The sequence below is a fragment of the Rhipicephalus microplus genome, chromosome 3 (genome assembly GCF_043290135.1).
Source record: "Rhipicephalus microplus isolate Deutch F79 chromosome 3, USDA_Rmic, whole genome shotgun sequence".
Classification (NCBI taxonomy): Eukaryota; Metazoa; Arthropoda; class Arachnida; order Ixodida; family Ixodidae; genus Rhipicephalus; species Rhipicephalus microplus.
Window position 1 is genome coordinate 194,289,637 of NC_134702.1, and position 27,946 is coordinate 194,317,582.

General features: G+C 43.5%; 1 protein-coding gene across 1 annotated transcript; it reads right to left on the reverse strand.

The window, feature by feature from the left end:
- Nucleotides 1–2,166: 2,166 nt before the first annotated feature.
- Nucleotides 2,167–26,282, reverse strand: LOC142803462 (decapping and exoribonuclease protein-like). The gene is made up of 5 exons (XM_075888574.1): nucleotides 26,048–26,282; nucleotides 24,778–24,991; nucleotides 14,435–14,570; nucleotides 2,964–3,049; nucleotides 2,167–2,459 (listed from the first exon to the last, which is right to left on the reverse strand). Exons 1-5 carry the CDS (start codon nucleotides 26,190–26,192, stop codon nucleotides 2,300–2,302), a joined length of 741 nt encoding a protein of 246 aa, XP_075744689.1. The 5' UTR covers nucleotides 26,193–26,282; the 3' UTR covers nucleotides 2,167–2,299.
- Between the last annotated feature and the right edge of the window lie 1,664 nt (nucleotides 26,283–27,946).

A 27,946-nucleotide genomic window follows, 5' to 3' on the forward strand; every position in this document is an offset into this window, starting at 1 on the left:
GAAACCACGGTGCCGCCGTGCAACGCTGCAATAAGACATGAGTCGTTCACACCTTTTTTACATTAACTACTTCCCTTGGATGTTGGTAAAAGCCCTGAAAAAAAGATTCTCCTAGCGATGGGCTACGTTTCTCAGACCGTTCAAGGACAACAATGCAGTGAGCCTGTTTTGACTGTGTGTGCTGATTGATTCATTGATATGTGGAGTTTAACCTCCAAAAACCGCCATTAATTATGAAAGACGCCGTAGTAGAGGGCTCCGGAAATTTCGACCACATGGGGTTCTTTAACGTGCACCCCAATCTGAGCACACGGGCCTGCAGCCTTTTCTCTTTGATCGGAAATGTAGCCGCTGCATCGGGGATTCGATCCCGCAACTTGCGGGTCAGCAGCTGTGTACCTTAGCCACTAGACCACCGTGGTGGGATAGTGTGTGTGTTTCGTGTGCATGTGCGTGTGTTTGTGTGGGTGTGATTATCCTTCAGGTAAGTACATTAGGACATTAAGTACATCGAGCTTGGCAGCACATTGAAAGGGTTGATAAACCTGCAGATGTATATCTTGATGTCAGGGCGTTAAACCATGAGTAATATGAAGCATGTAGCTTATGCAGGCAAGTATATTGAAGAACTTCGGACAGAAAAGCAACCACTTCAAACTATGCAGGACACTGGTGCTCTTAACTCATCATCATCCCAGTGCAGCATACCTAACCCAGAAATACAAATAAAGTGACACATCAGTAGTCTATTCGAGAGTTACGTATCTTCCAAAAGGCACTCAATCATGCGACTTCATGAAAGCTAACTTCACTGCCAAAATATCATAACGCTAGAGGCTTTAAATACAATTGGTAATTTGTGATGTAAAGGTTTATACGTTCACGAAGACATACTTGTGCACAAAGATTCAAGATAACAACAACAACAACAATATAATAATAATAATAATAATAATAATGTTTTTACTTGCCCCAATACAGAGTTGATGGAGGTGGTGAAAATAAAAGTGACTATATGCTTTACTAAGTTCTCGACGCCCTATATACATAAAGCAGTGGCGATGGTGGCAAGAAAACACCACAGCTGACAAAAGTACATAACATTAACCAAATTAGGAACTCTAAACCTTTCAAACTGACTGCAGATGGTTGCGGTGATAAAAACTAAAACACACACACACAGTGTAACAAACACAGATATAAATGTATATCAAAAGTCGCAATATGTAAATCACAAATACACTAAACATCATTTCATAAAGTGGCGATTGTATTTTCACCTCTTTTGTTTTCGTTTATTGTTTTTACTAATTGTTAGCAACAAATTTTGAAGATAACATTCTAATTGTCAGAACTGTTATTAAGAATTTGAAAAAGGGTGATATCTGCTGTGATAACCCATGATGAATAGAATCTGTTTAACTGCAAGAGTAGCTGATCAGAAATATTTTGTTTGCTATACTTAGTTCTTGTATGAGAAAGCATCCAAGGTTGCTGATGACGGTAGGTGTTTTGATTGACAACGTTTCATGGAAGCGAAAGCTGTGATCGCAGATAAACTTTTTTGTTCGACTTTACAGTGGAGTAAAAACCTTTAAAAGTATACGTTGTGAATATTTATGATTTTATGTTAGATGAATAACTGACTTGTTGTCTGTCTGCGAGGAAGGTTATATATTAGATGGAGCATATTTTTATGAAGAGATGAAATTGTTCATAAATCAGTTTTAGTCATTGTCGCCCAAACTAACGTGCAGTAGTTCGAATGTGAAAAAAAACGAGATAACAACTCCTGGACACAAGACTGTACGACGTGATCGACCGTCTCGAAGAGATCATGTGATAACACTTATACAAAACATTGAATTTCAAAAGTCGGGTAGTATCCGAAGGCACGCAAGTCTTTTGTGTAGTGAATATTGTAGCTCGAACAAAGGCCAGTGAAAACACACTGGGCACCACAAAAAAAGCGGACGCAGGCAATGCTGGACGGCCACACCACTGGAGTTATGTACATTTGCCTTCTTCCTCATGTTCCGTAGTACTGTTGTCGTTTCCCGAAGTAGCATTAACGAAACAGCTCAGCTGTCGAACACTTAGAAATATGGGAACGTTACTAGTGCACTTTGGAACAATATAACTGGTGCCAAATTTGTCTCTCTCATTCTTAGAGTTGATAGAGAGTTAGGAGTGAACAGAAGGCTGTGTTTTCAGAAACTCCTAACCAGTAATTTCGATTATGAGACTCATTGGGATACATCCGTAGCAGTTCGCTATAAGCTAGACACGCGATTAGAAGCTAGAAGAGGGGTTCGTCTTGTGTTCTCGTACTGTAGAGTTCCTTCCTGTCGTGTCCTTGAAGGTACCAGCTGGGCAGGATGGCAGACTCGTCGGTGTCTGGAAGGCGGGTGCAGATAACTTTACGCAAATGCGGCTGGTACTCGAAGTGGTACACCGTCCTGCAAGTCAGTAGGCACCAATGTTACAAAAATACTGTGTACAGCTAAAAGCACTCAATGAACAGCAGCATCAAAACGACCGAAAAACTTGGCCCATGTGGTTTCGCCTTTGGCGTACGCTTAGTTAGCATATAATTATACAAAGTACGTGCACCTTGACACACTCGCAATGTAGTGTCTAAGGCATATTGTAAAACTCATGGAATATAACGCTGTTGTTATGTGAGTAGACGCAAATGAGCATCTCATTGTAAGCTACGAAAATTCTGTCTAAAATGGCGTATTTAACGCGTGGTTCCTTTCAAAACACTACTCTATGCTGTTGCGAACGCACCAAGCGGCGTGCAATGCTTCTTGAAATAATTTTTCTAACCATTTCAACTTTTTCCACATGGAGAGAGAGTTACTTTATCTAATGGGCGGTGCAAATTGTGCTGCGGCTCGGGGAGCGGAGCGCATGTTTGGAACAGTGGACGCTATGTGGCCTAAACGCCTGGCACTCACTTCCCGTCATCTTCTCGGACTTGATCCTTGAGGAAGCGCAGAAATTGGTCGAGGAATCCCAAGCACACGTCGTCCGACCACATGCCCTGCATAAACCAAAGGTGAATAACATATTTGCAATATTTAAGATACCTTATACAGGGTACGCCTGAGAAGTTTCTGCAATTACAACTTTAGAAATTATTTTTTCAATGTCAGTTTAAAATGTTTTCAATACTTTTCAAAGCACTGATCCCTTAGTTTATAAGATCTTTGTCAATGCTTCACCCAATCATTGAAGGTGCCGCGGAAGCCATTAATAAGAACTTCTTTTAGAGAGGTCGTCGAAGATGCTTTTACCATGGTCAGCATCCCGTGCAGTATTGTTTTCATGGTTCTTTTAAACGAGCTCTGCAACATATTTTGAAGTAGCCATGAAATAAAATAAGTGAAGCACCTTTTTTTTTCACGGATTGACCCCCGCAATAACTTTTCGAATCGGTCTAGTACCAATTCAGTCACAAAGATTTGCCGCACACTGCAAGCGCCTAGTCACTTTTCTTGTCTCAACAAAAGTACAAAAAGCTAGGCATTAATGGATTGCACGAGGAAGGAATAAACGTTATGCATGTGTTGTGTCCTTGAGAACTTTTTTACTGCGAACAGGTGGCTTTTCAGAGCAGTCGCGAGTCTTCACTCGTTAACGTCGGGATGTCTGTGACGTGTAACTCCCGAACGCACTATGCTCAAATCAGCCAATGTCATTATACTTCAGCTCATCACAGAGTTATTTCTTAGTTCATAGCATCATTCACGATTCTTCCCAACTTTTTTGCTGCCGATGACACAAGTATCATTGTTTACTCATAATTTATTCTCAAGAGTTTTTATTCTCAAGGTGTCGTCACGCCAATGAGGGAATCGTTTAAGCTAGTTGTCTTCCATTGTATAAGATGGTTCCTACTACAGTAGACTCTCAGTAAACGGAAATCTGTTTAAAAGAGCTGCTGCTTAAATGGAACAAATACTTCTGGCAAGATTGGTTTCGTTCTTAAATTGTGTGGCCTCGTTAATCTTTCAGTAAACCGAACTCCTGTTAAACGGAACACATTTTACTAGTTCCTTCAGGTTCAGTTGAATGAGAGTGTAGTGTACTTCGCAAAAAAAGGAATGCTAAACCTAACCCTTAAATAAGAAAGGAGATCATCTAACTGAAGTGCCAAATAAGTGCCACAGACGGAAAGTGACTTAAGACCACACAAAAGTTTTTAGTTTGTCTGCGCACCTACGTTTTATGATAGCTCAAACCAAAAAAAGATATTACAATAGAACACTGACATTGTCTTACATTGTATAAAGAAGCCCAAACTACGCAAAAATAAAAGAAGGAACGCTAAGCTAAACCCTTTGTTAAGTAAGTAAATGATCTAACGGAAGTGCCGAATAAGCATCACAGCCTGAAAGTAACTAAAGACCACGCGAAAACTCCTGATTTGTCTGTGCACCTGCGATCTATGATTTCTGAAGCCAGAAACAAATGTTACCATTAAACTATGTCAACAATTATGACGACGTCTCATGACAAATTTTGGTGTCTTGCGACGAAAAAAGATAGAGTCCCTCAGCAATGTAGTGGTTAACTTATTGCTTACTGACCCGGCAGTGGTTGCTTATATTACTAATGGAATTTCTTGGTACCCCGGCACAATCTAAGGCACAATTCACTTTGTCTAGACTTTCTCACTCGGAAAAGATGCCAGTAGATGAAGTCCCACAAAAATAAATTGTGGTCCTACTGATATATACTAACCTAAAAACTCAGTAGGGCCAGGTAAGATAGATAACGCATTTCTCCGCAGATACGAGGAATGGTTTAGCCATTAGATAAGGATTTTATTTGTCGAATCACGCACAGAATACTGCATTCCAGATGATAGGCTTAAGGCAAGAGATATACCTGCGCAAAAATCTGGTGATAGGCAGGTAAATAAAATTTTCCGTCCGATATCGCTTACCAACGTATGCTGCAAGCTTTTAGAATGTGTTGTATCTCATTCAACTTGCGTTTACATTAAAAATGAAACACAATTTTGCCAACCATCATGGATTTCGATACTCCCTTTCCACATTATCACAGCTTTTTGGAATAATTAGTGGCTTTGCCATGACTTTCAACAAAAAGAAACAGATGTCATATATCTTGATCTGTGGAAAGCATTCGACAAAGTGCTTTATACATAGTTGCTCGTGAAGCTGACAGTTATGGGAATCAAGGAGAAAGTAGTGAAATGAATAACCATGCACCCTCATGGCAGAACGCAATATGTAGAAGTGAACCATATTAAATCAGGGCTTTTAAACGTGGCGTCCCATAGGGGTCAGTGTCGGGCCCTGTGGTATTCTTGGAGTATATCAATAATATCGCCTCTGAAATAAATGGCAGCCTCATGGTATGACTTTTCACCGTGGATTTTTTACTGTAGAAAGAAACAAATCTTACAAAAGATTAGATTAACATTTGTTTCAGTGATGCTCTTCAGACAGCAGAGAAATGATGCGACGAATGAAAAATGAAAATGATTCAGAATTAAACAGTTTTATTATGCGTAACCAGTAATGTTATTCTTTTCTTTGACCTCATATATGCAGTGAACTGACCAGTATTTTCCACATTTCATATGCTGGGATACTTAAGTGTATCCAAGATGATAAAATGGTCCTTCCACGCTACAAAAGTATGTGAAAGTGCAGAAAGTATTTTTGGCTCCTACGAAGAAAATTGCATTTAGCCTCGCAATAACTGAAACCATCCGCTTATTTAACCTAACAGCGGCCCACGCAATAAAGTACGTCAGTGAAATCTGGGACCCTAATCAGTCAAGGTTAGTCATTCGGAGAGTGGACGGTGTTCAGCATAGAGCTGAATGCTTGTAGATCTCATAGATCTGGACAGGTAGTTGTTGCCGTGGGTTTTCAATTGCTTCGAGGCCCACTCGCATTTGGTGTTGTCTTTTCCGTTGTCTATAATGTTGGGCTTAAGCTTGCCCACTTACATTTTAGTGTAGCAGTGATAACAAAAGGGACTTACCCGATTAGCAAGAAACATACAGTAGACTCACGATAATTCAAACTCTGGTAATTCATACTTTCGGTTAGTTCAAGCAAAATTATATTTTTTTATTGGTTCTCAATTTTTAATGTATTTGGAAGCCTCTTATTCCAAACTCCATCATTTGCTTAATTTATACTTTTTGCAGGTTCATACCAGAAAATATCAGCTGCTTCCCTGCTACCATTTAAAATTTGAGCACTTATATGATCATAAATGTCTAAAAATGATAGATAAGCACGCGAGGCTTTCAATAAAAAGGCTTTGCAAGTAAAGAAATATTTGAAACAAAAGACACGCATGGTGAACCGCAATGCTTCTCGACTGGTATAGAAAGCTTTGTGCTGAAGGCACATACCTACAGCTATGAAGCTGTTGGCAATTCGCGATTTCTTGAAGAGTTGTGATCAGCCGTAAATGTGTAATAAACTTGTGGACTTCGGAACTCTGCTTTCTGCGCACAGCATGCAGTTAGGACTTAAAAGCACTTGACAAAATATTTACAAGTGCTAAAATCAATGCCAAATCATAATGTGTGGTGTGACTTCCCCCCGAATCATCAATTGAGAACTTCTGATAATTCATACTTCTAGATACTTCAAACAAAATTGTGAGGTCCCTTCAAGTTTTAATCAACGAGTCAACTGTATATGCTGACGACAGTTTTCAGATAGGCCGCCAAAATCAATGTGGCACATACTCATCTGTTAGGCTATAGCTGTTCTCTTCAATTGTGGTCGGCCAGTGGAGAGTTCTGGGATGTACAAAACTTCTATGGCATAAACTCGAGAGTCTGCACAAATTAAGGCTCCCTCAACAGCGAAGCTGTTGAAGATATTTAGGATATCACAGAGTGAGTGATCGACCGTCTCGGAGTGAGTGATGATCATCACTCTACCCCGGAGTGAGTGATGATGTGGTGCAATGCTTCGGAGAGTTTTATCGGTAATGTGAATCCGTCTGTCTATCCAATCATCTGTCCTTGTGTCTGTCCGTCCATCCTTCTGTCTGTTTGTCTGTATATCCGTCCTCCGTCTGTCTGTCTGCACATTCGTCTGTCTGTCCGTCCAACCATTCAACTGTCTGTCTGTCTCTACGTTCATCAGTCTGTCTGTCTCTCGATCCATCTGTACCTCCGTCTCTGTCTGTCACTCACACTAGCGCCACCTGCTGAGTCATTCATAAGCTAGGCGGTCACGAACCGGTCACAGAAGAAGAACAAGCCCACGGCTTTAGGACCTTCGCTCTTTAAAAACCTTAGGGCAGCTATGCACTACTGATGCCTAGCCTGAAGGGATAGCGGAGATGGGCTGCCTTGATTGTCCCTATTTACTTTTTCTCTTTCTTTTTTTTCAATTTATTACTGTCTCAAGTGTCTAGCACAGATATTTTCTATTTCTTTCTACCACGCTTGATTTCTCCTTCTCGTTCTTTATATCTTTTCCCTCTCTTCCTGTGTTTTCTCATTCGCTTTCTTTGTATTTCTCTTTGTTTTGCTCTCTGTACTTTTTATCTGTTTTTTTATAGCTTTCTCTTCTCAATTTCTTTTATGTGTCTTTTGAATATTTATGTTTTCATTTTTCTATACTACACTATTTCTCTTAATTTATATCTCTGACTTTCTCTCTTTCTGCCTCGCTCTCTGTAATCGTTTTCTTGTGCATTCAAGTCAGTGCAGCCCATGCTCTGTAATGTAACACACTCGTTTTCAGAGGCAAGCCGAGGATGAAGAGAAAGCAACCGCGTTGGAACCGAGTTGTCGTGCTCATGAAGATGTTAGTTTTTAGGTGATTTAGAGTGTACCTGCTCGCAAGGAAACTTAATTTCGCTTTTGCTTGGTGGCGGGTCTTCTGAGCTGCTGTAGCGCATACCTGACTGAGTTTCTTGGGTCGTCATACAAGACAAGGAACGACATTCGGCACATTTTCGCTGTTGAAAAAAAACTGAAGAGAAAATATCAGGCGTGCGTTCTCTATTTCATAACAATAGTGGCTGCCGCTGCTCATCCAGCTTGGTGGTGAGCCCTTTCTGCCTCCAGGTCAGTGTGGGCCAGGATGGTCTCTTGATGATCTTCAACATCGTAAGCATGAGAGGCGATTTCACCTCCATAGGTTCATTCCAATATCCCCATGTTTGTGCCACTTAGTCTTTCCTCATCCGGCCATTGATTTTATATACTTTAGGCATTATGTGATGGCAGCTTCTCCTAATTCGGATAGGTGTTAACCTGAATTTATCTAAGGCTGCAAGCTTCGCACACTTTAAGTGAGCTGTGAGGTGGGACATACAATTGTCTTTTTTTACATATATGGTCTCGTATATCGCAAGCAGTGTGAGTAGAGTAGAGTAGGATCTTTGAACCAGGGCACACACGCACGCTGGAGATTGGACAAGAACTGGGTTGTTGTTAAAGGAAAGTCTTAAGTATTAGTTTAGATGTCTATTTAAACATGAAAGAAATAAGAATGTACCAAAAATGATAATAAAAACAGATGAATAAAAAGTGCAGATATAGATATTGAGGTGAACAGTTGGAAAAACAAAGTAATAAAAACAGCAAATAATTAAAAAGAAACGAATATAAAACAATTATACGATCTTAATTTGTCTCATTCTTTAATCAATTCCTCAGGGGAATGGCAACATTCCTGTCATTTTGGCCAGGAGACAAAGCAGAAAATGCATTTGGCACACTTAAATATAGTCTAAATAGTAGACAGACAGCACCTAAAGTAATTTAGCACAGCGTAGAGTAACCACGTTTGAGGTGATGAAAGTCTAATGTGGCCGTAAAAACAATGCCGAAATTTCTTCTAAGACACTTTTTCTGCTTATTCTAGTACCTCTAATGAATGTGAATGTTGAAAATACATAAATAACCGGGCCATAGAAAGATATCTATGATAGTCCATTTGCCAGTTATTTAAGAAAGGCACACTTATGTCGTGGAAGCCAACTTCATAATGTTTATCAGCCCTTTCGCTTGGTTGGTCGTATCACGAACTGAAGAGTGCCCCAGCTCATCACAGTAAAAGCTCGTTAATTCGGATTTCACGGGGCTGGAAAAACTGTCGGAATTACCCGAATGCCGAATTAACAAATGAACAGAGAAAACAACATTTAAAATCAAGCTGCAAGAGCATACCTTTATTTGTTGAAGTATTTTGTAATTGTCGTCTGCGTTTTCCCGCAGATTCGGGCTGACATCACAATTTTTCTTAACTGTTCCAAATGGCCAACAGCACGCAAGCTGTCAGGAGTGTTCAGGCAAGCGTCCTCTAATATTAACAGCGCCTCCGAGACTTCCCGTGAGGTGCGATGAGGTCGCGGCTGTATCTCCTCGCATGATTCTTCGTCGGAATCGTGGTCTTCATGGGCGCCCGTGACATCATTAATAATCTCTTAATCGGTCAGGAGACCACTCGTGGCGACACCATGATCAATCGCGATGTAGTCCTGAAAGGTCACATCTGTGGGAAGGAGAGCATCAAAAGTCAAGCAGTCATCGTCGGTGGACTCGGCTGACACCTCCTCGATGCCATCGTCAGCTACTGCTGCATGCTCGGGCCTCAAAAAACCGCTGTGCCGAAAACAGTTGGGGATGACTTGCAGCGGAGTGTTTTTCCACACGTGGGCGATGATGTGCACTGCGCCGAGTAAGTCCACTTGATACAACTTTCCAGCTTCTGAGCATAGGATCATTCGCTCTAGCAGGTGCTTGCGGTAATTCGACTTCACGTAGTGAATGATACCCTGGTCCATCGGCTGAAGAGCAGACGTAGTGTTGGGCGGCAAAAAAACTACTTTGATGCTCTTCAGTTCGACTGTACAGTTATGGGCACTGCAGTTGTCAACAACCGTAATTATCTTGCAGTCCTTCGACATAAAGTGCTGGTCCAACTGCTGCAGCCAGCCGCGAAAAATGTCCGATGTCATCCATGCCTTCCTGTTCGCTGTGTACTCGACAGGAAGGCTTTTGACGTTCTTAAAACAACGTGGCTTAAGCGCCTTCCCGACGACAAGTAGTGGACATCAGCTTTATTTCCCGAAGAAAGGGTCTTGAGGGAAAGTCGGCTAGGTGCAAGGCGCAGAAGGCACCTCTCGTGAGGATGCAGAGCTCGAGGCTGCACTCCGAATACCATTTTGTAGCACCAAGTCATTGTGTAGTGAAACACTTTTTGAACACTTTATACTAATGTTCTTTGTGGCATAAACATAACACAAGGCACAACCGCATAGCATATGATTCAAGGCTATACGTTCACTGTACAGTTCACGCACATGACCATTGTATACCACCAGCGCATGAAGAAGGTCGACGCACACGGATCGAAGTGCTTTATGCGCAGGTGCTAGAAGCTCGTCTGAAGCAAGCGTAAAGTGACCGACTGGCTGCACGTTGATATCTTATTTGTGAAGGAAAACTTTCATCTGCCTAGACATGTGTGCTTAGTGAGCTTGTTGTAAGAACATTAGACAGAGCGGACTCATCAGCAGCGTCATTATGGTTACACTCTTTAATTTCATTGATCCCTGCTCGCAGCAGACATATCAAGTGCGGCCGCACGATGGATTTCAGTGTAGCCAGGACAAAAAGTCAAAGTGACCTTCGGTGCAGTGACAGTGCGCAGGCTGTGTCGCACTCTGGAAAGCAGTGAAATTAATTTCGAGTCTGGCTCTGTACCAGAGATCCCAGTTGATATTTTGTCAGCCAAGTGGTGTGCATGCGCAAGAGAGAACATGAAGTTTGTTCTTAGAATGCAGTTGTCGTTCAGTGTGCACACTTGTTCAGTTGATTTGCACGCTGTAACAAACCAGCACGCTGTAACAAACGTGAAATGTTCCAAGAACTTTTCAGTATTATCATCGCCTCTCTCGATGTAAAAGTTTGTACCTTCATCGAAATGTTTTTGCAACAAAAAGAACAACCTCACACACGACCTAAGCATCAAAAAAAAAAATACTTGGCGCAGTCCATTAGGTCGCGAGTCCTAAATGATGGAGGTGCAACCTTTTTTTTAAGAGCAAAGCTGTATTGAGTAGAGCCTTTCATGTACGGGAGCCACCGTAGATTATAAGCGGGTATGTTTCCAAAGAAGTGTGGAAATCACACTACAATTATGCGCCCCTCCTCCCACTATTCGCACTTTTCAGAGATCCCACTACTCACCATTAATGCTCACTACTGCTTCCGCCATCCTTACCACTTCATCCACACTCTTCACTTCTCTTCATTCACGCTTTATTTTACTTTATTCAAGCCCACTCCATCCAGAGAGAGAAGACAGACAGAGAGAAACGAAGAAAAAGGAAGGCAGGGAGGTAAGCAGATGCTAGGCTCTGGTATGCTACCCTGCACTGGTGTTGGGGAACAGTGGGTTAAAAAATAGAGAGATAAAAAAAATAGGAACACAACATGGACACAAACTCGCAGACGCGAAATCGATCCATACAGAGTCGTTCAGATAGGCCAGTAGTTAAAAAGAAGCCCAGTAGAGCTAGCGAGGCCTTTTTCTGCGAAGATGAGTTTAGACGATCACATCATATACTTTGCTCTGACACAAGCTGCCTCTGTGTGCTATATTCCACTCAGTCGCACAGGACGTGCGCGCAGTGTGCGCAGACGTCGGTGTCGGTCATCCCAATGCGGAAGGCGTAAAGATGGGTAAATGCGATGCCCAACTATAGTCTGCCCAGAACAGTTGCATCACCTTGTCGGAGTCTCAATGGAAGTCGTAAGCTTATTGTCGAATCAAGGATGCGTAATCTTGCATGCGTAAAATGAGACTCATTCTAATGCGACATGGCGCATCGGTGAGCAAAGATGCAGAGCTTCCCAGCCCCGTTGGTTTCAAGAGAGGTAATGATAGGTTAAGGTCTACTGTGTGAGCTGAGCTGGCAGCTGGATCGCCCTGTTTATTACTGATTATTTCACAGAGAATTGGCTTTGAAATATAATATAGTGCCCTTTCTCTGTCATGTGTTGCCGAATTCCTGCGGTCTCAAAAACCAACTGTTCGTGCGGACCGCGGCGTACACTTGACAAAAGTGACTGCAGTGCCACCTTACAGTCGCACAACATCGTCCACCGCTGCATCCTCTTGTTGTTAATAATAAGCAGCGCAGCAACACATGCTGAAAGCTCTGCTGTCGTTGATGCTGTTGCATGATCTGTCCTCAATCTGGTGGTTGTGGCACGCGTTGGAATCACGACTAGCGCTGTTGAGCTGCTCGGGAGGACGGAGCCGTCAGTGTTGACGTGTGCAGTCTTGCATGGTACTTCTCGTACAGTAGAAGTAAGGCGAACTGCTTGAAAGAAGCGTAGAGGAAATGAAGGGAGGTTAACGAAACATTGGCTTAGTTGAACTGCATCCAAATCCCACTGCATTAAAGCAGCTATAATAATTTGCGAAACGATGGGTTCTTTGAAAGCTATTACAGTGTACGCCAAGCGAAGGTGGTTGAAGTTTTCAACAGTGAAACGGCTCTTGGTCGAGGCTTTCATGTCTGAGGTCCCTTATAGATAAGAATATAAACGGGTAGGCGCCCCTCCTCACACCTCTCGTAACTCACTACTCCCACAACTCACCCCAACGCCAAATACTAATTCCACCACTCCTTACAATTCAGTCACCCACTCCGCCCCACGTCATTACCACTTCACTCAAACCCACTGCGAGGCACAAGCTTCGCTTTTGCATCACTGTACGCTAAGCAAAGTTGAATAAAGTTTCTAGTGTACTAGCGCTAAAGAGCTCATTTTACGAAAATTCCAGCATCGGCGTGGTTGGTTCTGAGCGAAGGATCATCATGTTGTCAATTACCACGAAATTCAAAAGATGAAAATAAAATGGGTTATAAAAAAAATCTGTTCCCAGTAAGAATTTAATCTAGGTAGTTGGCATGACAAGCAGGTGTTTTACCACAGAACCTCACGTCTTTTTTTTAATACATCACAGCCACGCGTCAGCTTGGTACTACAGTGAAAACTTTTTTCAGCTTGGAAACGTAGTGAAAGTAATTTTTTTGGTTCATGAACACGCATGTCCAGTCGACATACTTTACAGTAAAACTTGCAATATTGCAGTATTATTGCAGTAATATTGCGTGGTACAAGCGTACATGGCCATCCGGCGTCAGAACGAGTGAACATCATGATCAATTTGTGGTTTAATACGTCACTATAGCGCCTATTCTTTAAGGTCACGTAGTCAATACATAGCAAGTTCGAAAGTAATTCACTGGCATATTGCCTGTGGTTTAAAACATGCTGCATATTAATCATAACAAAGCCATATGATATAGCTTCACTGGCACAAGCTAATGTCAACTTTATGGATTACATTCTTGTAATCAATAATTTAAACTTCACGCACTAAGTGTTTGAAATGCACTATTCAGACAAATTATCACAATAAGTGATTGAAATGCACTCTAGGAACAAATTATCGTTATCGCGTTCAACTCGTAAGGTGAGGCTTAAGGATCCCCAATTTTTTCGAAAGCGAAGCTTTTTAGACTTGCACCCCACTATCGCCGTAGCCGCCGTCAAAGCTACCCGCGGCATCACCGTTCTCACCCCTCTCTTAATTGTCTTCCTCCATCTCTTTCATCGTCTCTGTCCAGTCCTATCAAAAAGTAAAACATGCGAAAACGTAGATTCGCCCATACTTTCCCGTGCATCTGTCGGTCCGTGAATCCGTGCGTGCATGCGTCTGTTTGTCCGTCCATCCGTGCATTCATCCATGAATCTGTTCGTCCGTCCATGCATCTGTCTGCCACATCCTGATTTCCAAAGCGTGTTCATCGAGTGCCTGTGCCCACGAGATGGGGTCGGTCTGATTGGAACATGATGCATCTGTCTTCTTCCTTGCATGAGTGGACACGCTGAGCACAACGACACTTAATGAGCAAAGCGCAAGTGCTGTAGAATACAAAGCTAAGTGCTACCGGCGTGACCGACGTCTGTTGGTGCATCCCGGGGGCCACTTGGCACCATCAATATTATCTAATAAAGGTTTCATGATCGTTCAACTAGCTTCACTCTATCAGCAGTACTTAAATCACGGATTTGCCGGTTTGCCATGCTGCCCCGCTCCAATGCAACCGTAGCTAAAAGGATGGAACGCGATTACACAGTTCTTGCTAGAAGCTCATCACGTTGTAGCAACAATGCTGGTTCCAGGTATGATTACAAAATAAATGTGAACATTTCACACAGAAATTGATCATAGGCTATATACAGGCGCGTGGTAAGGAAACGTAGGGTATGCCACGATTTCATGGCACAAGCAAAGCGTCGTGGTTTTCGTATAGTCTTCTGCTAACTACTTGGAAGTAGCCAAATGAGTAAACGGCTCCTTAAAACGGACACACAACTGACCTTTGCTTCTGCGGGTATCTCGTGCACTTGAAACTCCTCGACGCTCTGCACGATCCCACCTTCATTGCGGAAGCCGGCCAATATGCGTGGGACGCCAATAGGTACCGAAACGGACCACCACTCCAGCAGCTTGTTCCTGCGCAAGGGGCAAGAAAGGCAGAATGTGAACAACTGCATTCGTTATTAGACAGATCTTGCATGCTGTGCAAGATGGTTCGAGCTTCTATATACAAAAGTTAGCTCAAAGATCGCACTGCCCTGTTCGTGGGCGAAGACAGTGCGAAGTGCATAACAGCATTGATAAAAAAAAAACTACAAGAACAAGCGTAGCATTGAAACGCATGAGGGGCATTTGCGGTGGTTACCAAAGAAACAATGCATGCGACCACGTCAGCGCAGCTTCTTTGTTAACATTTTAACAGTGCAGCTGCGTCAGCGTGATTCCTGCTATCTCTTTAACTCAACACCTTGCCTTCCACAGGCATGCTTGCGGGCACTTGTCCCGAGTCGGGCAGGCTTATTTCATTCCACTAGCAGCATGAAGATTCCCACTCTCGGATGCAGCAAGGGTGCACACGCTGCAATATTGGGCAGTTCGTTTCGCTTCTGTCAGAAATTTCGCATAAATAAACGGTCAGCTTATCACTAGGGGCGCTGGCATCATGGTGGCAGCATGGCTTTGAGTGTTGCGTCCTGAGTGGGGTGAAATTGAATGTGAGAGATGGTAGCCATGTGACGATTCACTTTTTACTTCTGCGTTTGTGTGCATAGTCGAAAAGATGAGGGTGATAGACAAATGGGGCCCGCACTGGCGTATCAGCGTGAACACTGCTTCTTGTTAAGAGCAAATGCGGTGGGCGGAGCCGATCTCGTCGGGCAGGCTTATTTCATTCCACTAGCAGCATGAAGATTCCCACTCTCGGATGCAGCAAGGGTGCACACGCTGCAATATTGGGCAGTTCGTTTCGCTTCCGTCAAAAATTGCGCATAAATAAACGGTCAGCTTATCACTAGGGGCGCTGGCATCATGGTGGCAGCGTGGCTTTGAGTGTTGCGTCCTGAGTGGGGTGAAAGTGAATGTGAGAGATGGTAGCCATGTGACGATTCACTTTTTACTTCTGCGTTTGTGTGCATAGTCGAAAAGATGAGGGTGATAGACGAATGGGGCCCGCACTGGCGTATCAGCGTGAACACTGCTTCTTGTTAAGAGCAAATGCGGTGGGCGGAGCCGATCTCGTTGGGCAGGCTTATTTCATTCCACTAGCAGCATGAAGATTCCCACTCTCGGATGCAGCAAGGGTGCACACGCTGCAATATTGGGCAGTTCGTTTCGCTTCCGTCAAAAATTGCGCATAAATAAACGGTCAGCTTATCACTAGGGGCGCTGGCATCATGGTGGCAGCGTGGCTTTGAGTGTTGCGTCCTGAGTGGGGTGAAAGTGAATGTGAGAGATGGAAGCCATGTGACGATTCACTTTTTACTTCTGCGTTTGTGTGCATAGTCGAAAAGATGAGGGTGATAGACGAATGGGGCCCGCACTGGCGTATCAGCGTGAACACTGCTTCTTGTTAAGAGCAAATGCGGTGGGCGGAGCCGATCTCCGCCGCGAACATCTATCCATGAAGCATACTGATGCATCGTCAACTCGGCTACAAAGCTACTGATACTGAGAAGGCCTCAAGTTGACTCGTCACTGCCATGATGCTAGTTTGACTGTTAAACGTTTTTTGCAGTGAATGCTAAGTAGCAGCTTCTTTTGTATATAAAATAATTTGATCAGCATGTATTACCTGTGCAAGGATGAAGCCTTAAAGGAGCTTGTGATCACCTAGTTTTAAAGGTGACAGTGTTTTTTGGGACACTTCAATTCAAAAATTTTTGCTTGCCCGTTTTTTTGGTTGTCTGTCGCTCAAAATGATTCAGCCACTAAGCCAAAGTTTAAGCAATCCCTCAACGCCCAGCCAGATTGATCTGGTTGCTGCATTCATACTTTCGTACATTGTCGATCAAGAATAAAATATTACGTATATCTGAGGCACAACATCCATACGTAAGTATTAGGTGGTACATTTCTTTTATAAGTTAATGCATAGACACAATTCATAATGCATAGACGTCATTCTGAGGAACCTAGTGTTTCTTGCACTGCGCTGAAAATCCGACGTTATGAAAGAAAAAGACGGTGTTTCCTACTCTTTGCTGAGACAATACGCTGCTTCCACCTAGCAGTGGCTCTGTGTTTTACACAAGCTTTCATTTCCAGACAATACTACCAGATGACATCAGTATCTCAGGCAATGCCTCCAGACAGAAGACTATTATATTTCGACATTCGCTGCAAAGCACGCAGACATGCGACCAATAGGTGGATAGCAAAACGGCATGTCGTCTGCTATAGAGCTTCCGGTTCGAAGCCCATCTCTTCTGTGATTCAAGGTGCCTGCTGCACAGTGTAATCGGGTTGGAATCACGTGCTATACTGTGACGCTTTTGCAGCCGCTTGTCAAATGATTGCGTTCTTCAATTTTATTTGCGAACAGATAGATGATATTTCACACATTTTAGGGAACAAAGCGAGATGTGGGCATGGGAAAAACGAGGAACATTGAGAGATGGGTTTTGAGCACAGCGTGCGGATATGCTTTGAAACACGCAGTAATCTTTTGTAGAGTCACCCCGATTTAATATTTTCGAGCGCATACACTTACCGAGAACACTTCAATGTCACTCACACATATGTTCACATGCTGTCATATGGGAATATACGTACGATGTCTACCTATGTACCCGTAGTTTGCGCGATCAATTATGCCGATATAGTTTATTTTTGTTCTGTAATCTACATTGCTTACTCTCTGTCAAAGTGATTGAAACAGGTGAGTGCGTAAAAATCCCACAGAACGAAATGGGCACTCAAATAATGGTATCGTGCGACGCGACACGATCGAAGTCGCCTTTGAAACAACGAGTAGCATGATATAGCGTCTCTGTTGTATCAGACTTGCAAGCGTGAAGTGCGGAGAGGTCATGTTATACTCTGATTCAAAGCCTTAAAGGCTATATCTTGCACAACTGTATGCTGATTGTGGATAATTTTGCATGCATTAAAAGCATTGTTTGAGCGTGTGAGGGATGACACCTTATTTAAAGAGACATTCAGAGGCGTCAAAAAAGTCAGAGAACTACAAGCCCTACGAACACATTAATAATGGTATTTTTGCAACCCAAAAGCTGATAAACCATTTTACGGGTACATGAGCAACGCGAAAACAAGTTAACAAATATTTCGCGATTCCATGATGCGCAGAAAATGTTTGCATGTGACAAAACATGCACGATATAACCTTCGCTGCAAAGCAACAAGCATGTGTGCGGAGATGCAAGCCACTTCAATGAAAAAGTCACCTCTCACACGATTATAACTGTCTCGTAGTGAAAGCAATAGTCATTCAATCACGCTGCACAGCTTTCCAAAGTCATACGCAGCAATTTGTAAGAGAAGGGCATCATGAGTGCAAAGTGAAACACGCAAAAAAAAAAAACGCCGCTACTGGCAAGAATGCCCGCATGGCATTACAGCGCCTCGAACCGGAAGCTGGTGCAGATCGGCTCTGTGGACCACAATCCATTGCGCGAGCCACGATTTTGCTATCCACCTATTCTTTGTGTCCGTCGTGTGTTCAATCATCTCGGTTACTTTGAAGTTAAGAGCACACTAGCTCGGACCTAATATTGATGTCAATATCGAACAGATTTTTCCTCATTTGTATGGGTTTATTACGATGGCTACAATTGCCTCGAGTTAAAATATGAATGTCATGATTAGTATCTAGCTAATCATTGATTGATTGATATGCGGGGTTTAACATTCGAACACCACCATATTAATATGAGAGACACCGTAGTGAATAGCTCCGAAAATTTTGACCGTCTGGGTTTCTAATTGTGCACCCAAATCTGAGCACACAGGCCTACTACATTTTCGCCTCCATCGAAAATGCAGCCGCTGCAAGCAAGATCCGACCCTGCGACCTGCGGGCCAGCAGCCGAGTGAATATTTTAGCCACTAGACCAACGCGACGGGGCTAGTATCGAGCTCATCAAAATAATCCTAATTAGCTCATTCCTATAGGCATCATAGTAGTGAGTAAGGTCTAACTAGCATTAATTAGCAGGCTCGTACCTATGTCACGTTGATTATTACGGACCTTGCACGGTCTTAGATTTATGTGACTTCATTAGCATTGTCTTAAAAGATAAGGTTTACTTACATCAGTCTCCACATGACATAGATTACTTAGCTTGGCCATCCTAACTAGCCAAGTAAGCTGCCCAGCCAGTTAACGAATCAACCAGCCGCAAGTGCTCGTGGAGCTGGTGGTTGATGAATAGGACAACAATGACACGTGCCGGTCGAGCAGCGCGCCACCATGTACAGTGTCAAGTTTTATGAAAGGAAATACGACGACGCGTGGCCTGCGCGCTTCGGCGGGTGCTGGCAGCGCGTTCATGCAGGAACGAGAGCAAGCGCAGTCTCCTTTCGTGTCATGTTGTGGCGAGCAAAACAACCATTCGCTGCTGATATGGTCACAATCTTGTTGCTGATAGGGTCGCAATGTTGCCGCTGGTTCCATATCAGCAACGAATGATTCTTTCGCTCGCCGCGAGATGACGCAAAAAGAGACTGTGGTTGCTCTCGCTTCCACTTGAACACGCTGCCAGCAGCCGCCGCAGCGCGCAGGCCACGCGCTCCCGTGTTCCCTTTGGTAAAAAATGACACTGTACAGGCTGATTATGACAATTATACATGTGGCCTCGAGGGTTCGGCTGTGGTCGCGATGTTTTAGGGCGCTCAGCCTGAACTACTATCAGGAGCCACCGTGTTGATCACTCTAAGCAATACTTAGAGCAGGCATGAAAAGTTTAAAAGTGAACAGAAACAGCCCATGCCTTTAGTAGTAGTAGTAGTAGTAGTAGTAGTAGTAGTAGTAGTAGTAGTAGTAGTAGTAGTAGTAGTAGTAGTAGTATTTTTATTTACAGTAAGCCAGATACAGAGCTCACTGCAGGGGCAAAGGGCTAAAGACGAACAGCCTGACAAAGGCCCTTGTCCCTCCGCAGTCCGTGACAGTGCAAAGCTTAAACAATATATATATATTCAATACATTGGTTTCAAGCAACCTGAAATTGTAAACACAAAATTCAAACATAAATAGCATAAGAAGTTTACATAACACATTTTAAGAATTAGAGGTCACTGTCGTTATAATTCACAACTAAACAATATCAATGAAACAACTCAAAAACAGACATAAGATGCATGCGGATACAATGAATTCCGCGGTATACAGTCGTATATTTGACATATAAGTTTATAAACAATTTAAGCATTTGCAGAGGCATGAGACTCCATTACGTAGTTTTGATAGTGTAGACCGGTGGTTATGAATAAGTTCTTTATTTGTTTCTTGAAAGTCGCACTACTAGCCCTAAAATTCAATTCATCTGCAAGGGTATTTAAAACCTGAGGTACCTGGTAAGCAATACTTTGTTTTCCATACTTGGTTCTTGTTCTGGGAGCTCGCTTCCTTTGTTCTCGCATACTGTAGTGTGGCCTTTCGGTGCAACTTTCTTCATATAGCTTAGTCTTTTGTATTAACTGAAGTAATTTAAAATGTTTTTAAAAAGATATCATCAGGAAAACTTGCAGCATTTAGTGCATGAGTGCCCTTCAGCACTCCGTGGAAAGAAAAAAAAAAGCAATGAAAGAAGATGCCTCCGCTCTGAAAAAAACCACCATACCATGTCAACCGTCCTTGAAATAAAGCCGCGTTCCATCCTAACAGATTGTAACGCGTGCTAAGGGGTAGATTTTACTTTTTCGTACTGTCGGCTCTTTCAAAAGGGGTGTCCCCAGAGCTCAGCAGGATTCGGTTTCCCCAAGCTCGGGAAATTCTGCATGGCGACCCAGTAGCGATTGCCAGACGCCGCAGTCTCGCACTGCGGCATCTAACACTTTATTCAACATATATTTTCCAAATTTTGTCTGAAAGATATTAGCAACATCAACGCTAGAAAACCAATGTGAAACCTGTTCGTAAAGTTATTTCGGCGTATTCTAGAAGTAATATATGTGAAACGTGCCCCAACTAAACATCTATAAAGATGGTGTCGTGCCTGAGCTTAGAAATGGCTGCTTATGTGAACAAGCTTAGGCTTGGTTTTTAAAACTTTCCTGAATGTTTGTTGTTTTCAGCAAAGTGATAGTGCTGCATTATAGCTGGCAGAAAGAAAGAAGTATAAACTGAAGGGCTTATTTGCTTCAGTTTATACTTCTTTCCTTCTGCCAGGTATTCGATACAATTGTAATGTAAATACGAAGAAAGTAAAGTGGACTAAAAGATAACTTGCCCCAGGCAGGTTATGCAAGTGGCAAGTTATCTTATCGCCTCAGTAATTCTGATTATCAATCTTACATAATGATGGCAGTGGCTGCGCATCTGTTCAAGGAATAAAATAATGACTCCAGAGATGCCCGCTCTGACTCATGAAAATAGCCCAGGAAAAAGGAAGTATACCATCAATCCTTGAATTCACGGCGTCGCCGATAACTTGAAGAGAATAACCGGTACGCATGATGTCGATGTTGTTCTAGAAGTGAAGCATCTTATGGTTTAGTCCAATCCGGTGTCCAGCGTGACTACACTTACTTCGCTTCTCGCATGGCAACGTCGGAAAACAGCGTCTGCAGGCTTCTGCTCGCTTACCCTCACTCTCTTCTAGGAATTTCTCCCTGCATGATCATGCCCACATTGCGCAAATACACACTCACCCCCTCACTCTCCTCTCTAACGCTTCCACTTCTACCTCGCCTCTCAACGCCGAAGCAAGCAGCGTCTGCTAGCGAATTTCTTGATAGAAAAAAAAAAAAACGACTGATCACGCTGCATTGCCATTCACTGGCCACCACGTATATATAGATGGTTTTGGTGGAACATTTCTCTTGTGCGTTGTTTAACAATAAAAAACACAAGGCCTGCGTGATAGGCGCAGCACAATCACAGCGAAAGCTAGAAGAGCGGCTTTTCAGAGCCTATTTAGAACACTCATTGGGTAACTACTGCAAGCAAACTTGCTTGGTACCCACTAGGGCTATAATAATAAACTTTTGGGTAGTAGGCCGGCATTCGCTATTCTATTTTCAGTCATTCTTCTGAAAAGCGTGGCATCTGCTAAACAGTTGCAGGGAATATTGTGCCAATTGTTTATGCAGCAGCTGACTACGATGAGCAGTTATGGCTGAAGAAGGTATGCACCACAGTTAATAGGGGCAAAATAACAAACTTTTGTGATGGTTTGGATAATTGCACGGCCCACTCGTTACGCTAATTTTTGCGATTTGGATGTTGTTTCGCTGTTGTAAAACGCTTTATAAGTTGTAATAACGCGATTGCTTTCCAGACATCAAGCCAGCCTAAAGCAAGTTTGACAAGGCACAAGCACTGGTGTAGCTCAGTGGTAGTGAGCAGGTATATAAGGCACTGTTTGACGAATGAACTTCTGATGTAAGCCTGCGCTGTGGCATAAGTCCTTCTCTGTCTGGTCTTTTGTCCTTCGTGCTGTTTCAGTCCAATATGTCGTAACCAACACGCGGTTTTAAGGGCAGAGCTCCTTAGAGCGTAGGCTAGTCTCTGGTCTTCCATTGTAGCTATTCCTAGTACCTGGAGTGCCGCTAGATGGCGCTGCGGTGCTTGTTTCACTCCGATGCATAAAAGAGGTGTGCTTTACGGTGATTTTCATTGAGAGAACAGGAGTAGAGGGGCAGGGCAGTGAGGAGTGGGGGGCAGAATACTGAGAGCAGGGCCACTCGATCTGCCCCTGGAATGCGGCACGCTTCCGGAGAGCAGGTGAGAGGGTGACAAGCAGAAAACCATGTGATCGAAACATTCCAAGCTCCCGCATATTCTCTCTAGGGCAGCAACAAAATACCTGTGAAATCGGTTGGTCACATGTTCTTCATTCTCCTACTACCTAATATGTTTGTGCAACGACGCATTCGGGAGGCATCCAGCTGTCATCGTCGCCACCCGTACAAGACAGTGAAACCATGGTTTAAAATTACGCATGGCTGCCACCATTGTCGCCGCACTCGCCGGCTGAAGAAAAACGCGGATATTGTGTCGTTCCAATGACACATGGCTCGTCGTACTGCACCTACTTCGCTTTTAACGCGAGAGCACTACAAACTGCTCCTGGCTGCCCTCGACGCAGCAAAGGCACTCTCGCTCTGCCAATGAATGACAGTGCTATTCCACCTGTTCAACCACTGAAACACGCCGGCTCTAAAGACAGCACTTTCAGTGTGCTTTTGAGTGCTTCTGCTCTCCCAATGGAGGAGGAGGAGGAATAAATGAGGAAGGACAGGGAGGTTGTAATTCACCATTAGTGGTATGGAGATGGACGGAGGGACAGACAAACAGAATGATGGGCAGACAGACCGACAGAAAGACAGACCAACCAATGTACAGACATACAGACATACATAGAGGCAGAGAGTCAGACGGTAGAATGGACTCACCGACAGACACGACGACCGACATAAAGACAGACAGGCAGAGAGATGGACGGACTTATAAGGCATCACGTCTTTGATAACCAAGTAGTCAGAACCTATGGAGGATTCACCGTTTATTGATGTACCTCGGGGGCTTCGCCCACGCTTTGGTTTAAATTGTCTGTCTTACCCTCTGTTGGTATGACGCACATGACTCAGCTACTCGTCCAAAGTTTAGGCACTTGCTGAATGCCAGGTCATCTTGAATTGGTGGCTGCGTTGATACTAGCGAGCATTGTTGATCAAAAACCAAAAATCGTGCATATATGAGGCGCAACATCGAATCGTATGCATTAGGTGGTGTGTTCGTCGACTAGAAAATATCATCAGCATTATTATAACAGCCTCACTACGCCCACTGTAAAACAAAAGCCCCTCTCATGTTCCGCCAATCAGCTCTGCTCTGTGCTTACTGCTGCCAATTTATACCCACAAACTACTTAATCTGATTAGCTCACCTAACTTTTTGTCTCTTCTCCACCCGCAAGCCTCCTTTAGAAATTCAGCCTGTGATCCTTATTATTGGAACAATGGTGATTCTGTCTTCAAGCTATGTAGCCTACCCATGTCCATTTCTTTTTCTTAATTTAGGCTATGATATCTCTAACACACACTTGTTTCCAGACTCACTCCGCTCTCTTCTTGTCCCTTAAGATTTCCTCTATCATTTACCATTCCATTGCTTGCTGTGTCGTTTTCAACTTAAATTGAACCCTCCTTGTAATCCTCCTGTAATATAAAAACTAATTTATAGACTACATGCTATGTAGATACGCAATTCTGAAGACTCTAGTGTTCTTTAGGCGGCACTGAAAATGCGACGCTTAGCACGAAAAAAGGCAGGCAGAAGACTATCGTCTTTCAGAGGCGTTTGCAACGAACACGCAGATATGCGTCCAATTTTTTCATTCAAGAAACTCACTATCGGACCATGCCTGCGTGTGCATGCCTTCCCTTCGCTGCCATTTACTGCCGCTCACTCTTTCTCGCTACACGGCGAGCATCTTTAGAGGGGAAGGTCCTTGGGTCATGGGTCTCTCCCTTCTCTGTTGTTGTTGTTCGGTGGCAACGGCAGCAGCAGCAACAGTAGCATGCAACCACACCTCGTTATACTCAAGAATTGCTGACTAGATGACGTTGTGTGTATTTGCCCTTGGAAATATTATCACTCGATGGTGTTAGTTGTTCCCGTATGGTTGACGATTTCGTACAGTTGACGATTGTACTTATGGATGGCGAGACAGACAGGCGAATGAATCGACGGAAGAACAGACGAACGTACGGACGCTTTGACCACTTATCATCATTTCTCCATGGATATGCTGCGATTTATTTTGTTGATGACAAGCACAGTCGGCATAACATAGTTCCTTCGAAATTCTCATGATGATCGTAGTCGTCAATGGTCGCGAAAATGTTAGTAGTGTGCGTACTAAATCACATTCGTATAAAGCAGTGGAGCACGTGGCTGTGCACGCTGCTATTTTCTGCAGCTGCGACCTGACGTTAACAACGGGCCTAAATTACAGCTCAAGGACTTAGCGTCCGACATAACTTGTTAGGCATGACTAAAGCGTCGGCCCTTGATTATTTCAGCAGGAAACGGCAGGTGATGTGGCCCGCTGGGCGCTCTTGCCAAGTGCAGTTTCCTTTGTACGTCACTGTTTAGGTCGATTCTGTACTATGAGAGTTAAGTTGTTGCTTTAGGTGTCATAATGTATACAGAACTCACCAAAACCTAATGCGCTGCCTATGTGTAGAAAGCACTTGGTTCGTCCGGAACATGACGTATCCTTGTGTGGAGCCCGGTTCGTATCTAGGGTCCACCGCCTTCATCGTGGCACTCATCACTAGCGCGTGAGACCCAAAGCAGTTGCGCACAACAACCTTGTACTCCTCCATCTCGTTCAGCACTGCTTGCACGTCAGGGGTGGTGCCGGGTTCGACTGCACAACATGCGTGGGGCGATATGCGTGAATAACAGTGACAGTGGTGACGTAGGGCCAAGACGAGTCAGTGAATTCACGCGTGAGGTGTATATGAGACAGGAGCACGCTTTATCCTTTTCTCTTCATGTTTACAATATATATCCTAGAAATTCTTTCTAATTGTGCAGCAGTTTGTGTTAACTATGAATTCACCTATGTTAGTCGGGAATGACATTAGACATAGCCGCACTCCTAACGTAGATTCTTGGGGAGCTACCTTGTCGGAAGGCTTGGTGACAGAAAGCAAGCTTGTAGTAAGTAGAACCTCACTTATGAGTGTTATAAAAAGTACAGGAAATAAGCGTACGATCACAATACAGTTAATATGGAGGCTGACAAGGTATCATTGAGGTTCAGGGGCTACGAACATTTATTTCTAAAAAGAAATGAGGCAGAATTCTTGATTTTCAAACTTCTAGTATCGCACTGGCCTCTCTGTTTTCATCATGGCATATATGGTGCAAAATGACCATTTCCTTGTCCTGTCTGCACTTCAAATCATGGATGTGCACTTTTCCTTTTTGAACCCAGAAAATATCTTTGTCTCCGCCCCTGAGCAGAGTTCAACCAACGATTTTAGATAAATAAGTGCGACAAAATACAGAGACTAAACAGAAAGTAGGACCTGCTCTTTATGGTCTTCCAGTTCACGATTACTTTTTATATCAATCAATCAACAAGCCAGTTAATCAATATTGCCAGCTAGAGGGCAGAAGTGCTAGGCTAGGGTACTCTAGGCGATGGTGCCAGTGTTAGAGAACAGCATACATAAAACGAGGCTAAATCACCGGTCATTAGAAATCGTGGACTCCACTCAAACAGAATCAGACTTGAGTGAGCAAGTATTGCTAGCTCTCTGCTTCTAGTAAGACCCGCAACTATTGACCGTCAACTGTCAAGTTTGGCAGTGTACTATTCAAACATATGACGAACAATACGGTTAGCAAAAACAGGCATAGTAAATGCATCGACGTGTAGAAGACTAAAAACAAAATCGGCAGTGTGAACACTCACAGCTGGCCATGTACTGCGGGAACTTCATGCCCCAGTAAGTGGTGCGGTCTTCACGAGGATCCATCACCTGGCGATAGCGATCCTCACGCCATTTCTGCGTCATCTTTTCCTGAAGGTGGACAGCGCCCCGGAAACGGCAAGCCATAAACTCCCAAGCACTCTCGCTGAATGGCGTTCTCAGAAGTTGCGCCACTGAAGAAGACCGACAGATCACAAAGTCCAGGAGTGGGCTGCACACACCGACACCACATTTAGGAAAGTCTAGCTTGTTTGACAACAATCGCAATGTTGGTAGAATTTTTATAGTCTCGTAAATCGCATTCACAGTAAGAAGCACAAGTTGTACATAAATTAACTCCTTTGCTAATGCAACAGTATCTATACTATTTCAGTAGTTGCTGTTCTGCAACTAAAAAGAAGACAGTGACTACATTTATATTGTGATTTATACTATTGAATTCAGCTTATTTAGCGCGGTTCTTAATTGGACGCTGCCAAGCAAGGTAGCATGTTTAACGTTATTCCATGAAACAGGGCTAGCAAAGCAGTGACAAATAGAGCATGTTGTGGTACGTGAGTGTCAGCCAGTGCATGCAACTCGAAGTCACACCGCTCAAGCTAGGCCTATTTACTGAGAATGAGACTCACGTGTTTACTATGCCAGCGAAAGTTTGCCCGACTCGTTCCGACCTGGCCCAAACAAAATTGTTGCGAAAATGAACATGTTGATTTGATCAAGGTGTTTAGAGTGACAATAATCTATGTGTCATGTTCGAAGCTGCTAAAGCTCGACGTAAAATGTCGCGTGTGCGCAAACGCCTGTCAGCGCCATTGCTTATAAGGCGTTGCTTATGAACTGCGCCCACAGACAGAGACAATACATGCAGCCATTATGCCAAGTTTGCCCACCGAGCAAGCCGAGTATGAACCGCAAAAGACGCCATTCAACAATGAACCTGTATTAGGCTCGAGGTAAATCCAGTGGCATTCACACGAATCCGGGCGAATATATGCATCAGGGATTGAGCAAGCCTGACAACCGATAACACAAGGTGCGAGGAAAAGCGAAGATAGTAGAGGAAGTGAACAGCAGCCCTTTAGTTGGCTGTCTCTTGGGGTAACCAGTCATCCACATCCATGTCAACTGACTTTATTCAAGCCAGATGTCTGGAACAGTAAATACATTACGATCTACGTTTTGGTTAGTGTCACTGCGGGTATGTCCTTGCACATAGCAACATTATGATGACAGCTAAATAGAGCATTCACTGCGCAAGTGTAATTGCGCACAAAGTGTAATAAGAACTGCATGCGTATAGATTTGGGTTCCTGGCTTTGAAGCCCTGTTTGTGCTGTCACCACAAAAATAAAATAAAGCTCTCACGCATTTGCCTAAGACGACCCCAGCCTAAGTTGCACATCATAGTCGATTGCACCGATCTACCTCGAGAAATGTTTCTGCATATAATGTGGTTATGCACTGCCACCAAGACTGAAGACCGTGGAACCTTTATTCGAATGGTTTTGCAAGGTCTTCAGGATCGGCGTACCTTTGGCCAGCCGACAATGTCACGTGATTATCTAATCATGTAACGTCTCATCATGTCATGCTGAGGTCATACTAATCGACAACTTTGAAGGCCTGTGATATCGACGCATGATTCTGATAACTTTTTTCGCACTGCCTGAGACACCCAAGACTTTGACCTAAATATATTTATCATACTACCTTCATAACTGGCCCTTCAAATAGCATTCGGAATACGAAACAACATTTGACCCATATCAAAACTTCAATATATTAGTGAGATGCTGACTATAAAACAAGAAATATGATTGTACTTCCTCTACGTCCTACACAACGTATACAACACGCAAACGAAATCTGACTTTCTGACT

Bases quoted from the DNA above. Each gene is read 5' to 3' on its own strand.
- LOC142803462 (XM_075888574.1), bottom strand. From the start codon at position 26,192: ATGGCTTGCCGTTTCCGGGGCGCTGTCCACCTTCAGGAAAAGATGACG. The intron at 24,992-26,047 runs GTGAGTGTTCAC...CATGTTGTGCAG, and splicing joins CCCGCAGTACATGGCCAGCT to TCGAACCCGGCACCACCCCT. The intron at 14,571-24,777 runs GTGAGTTCTGTA...CCCCTTGCGCAG, and splicing joins AGGCAGCGCATTAGGTTTTG to GAACAAGCTGCTGGAGTGGT.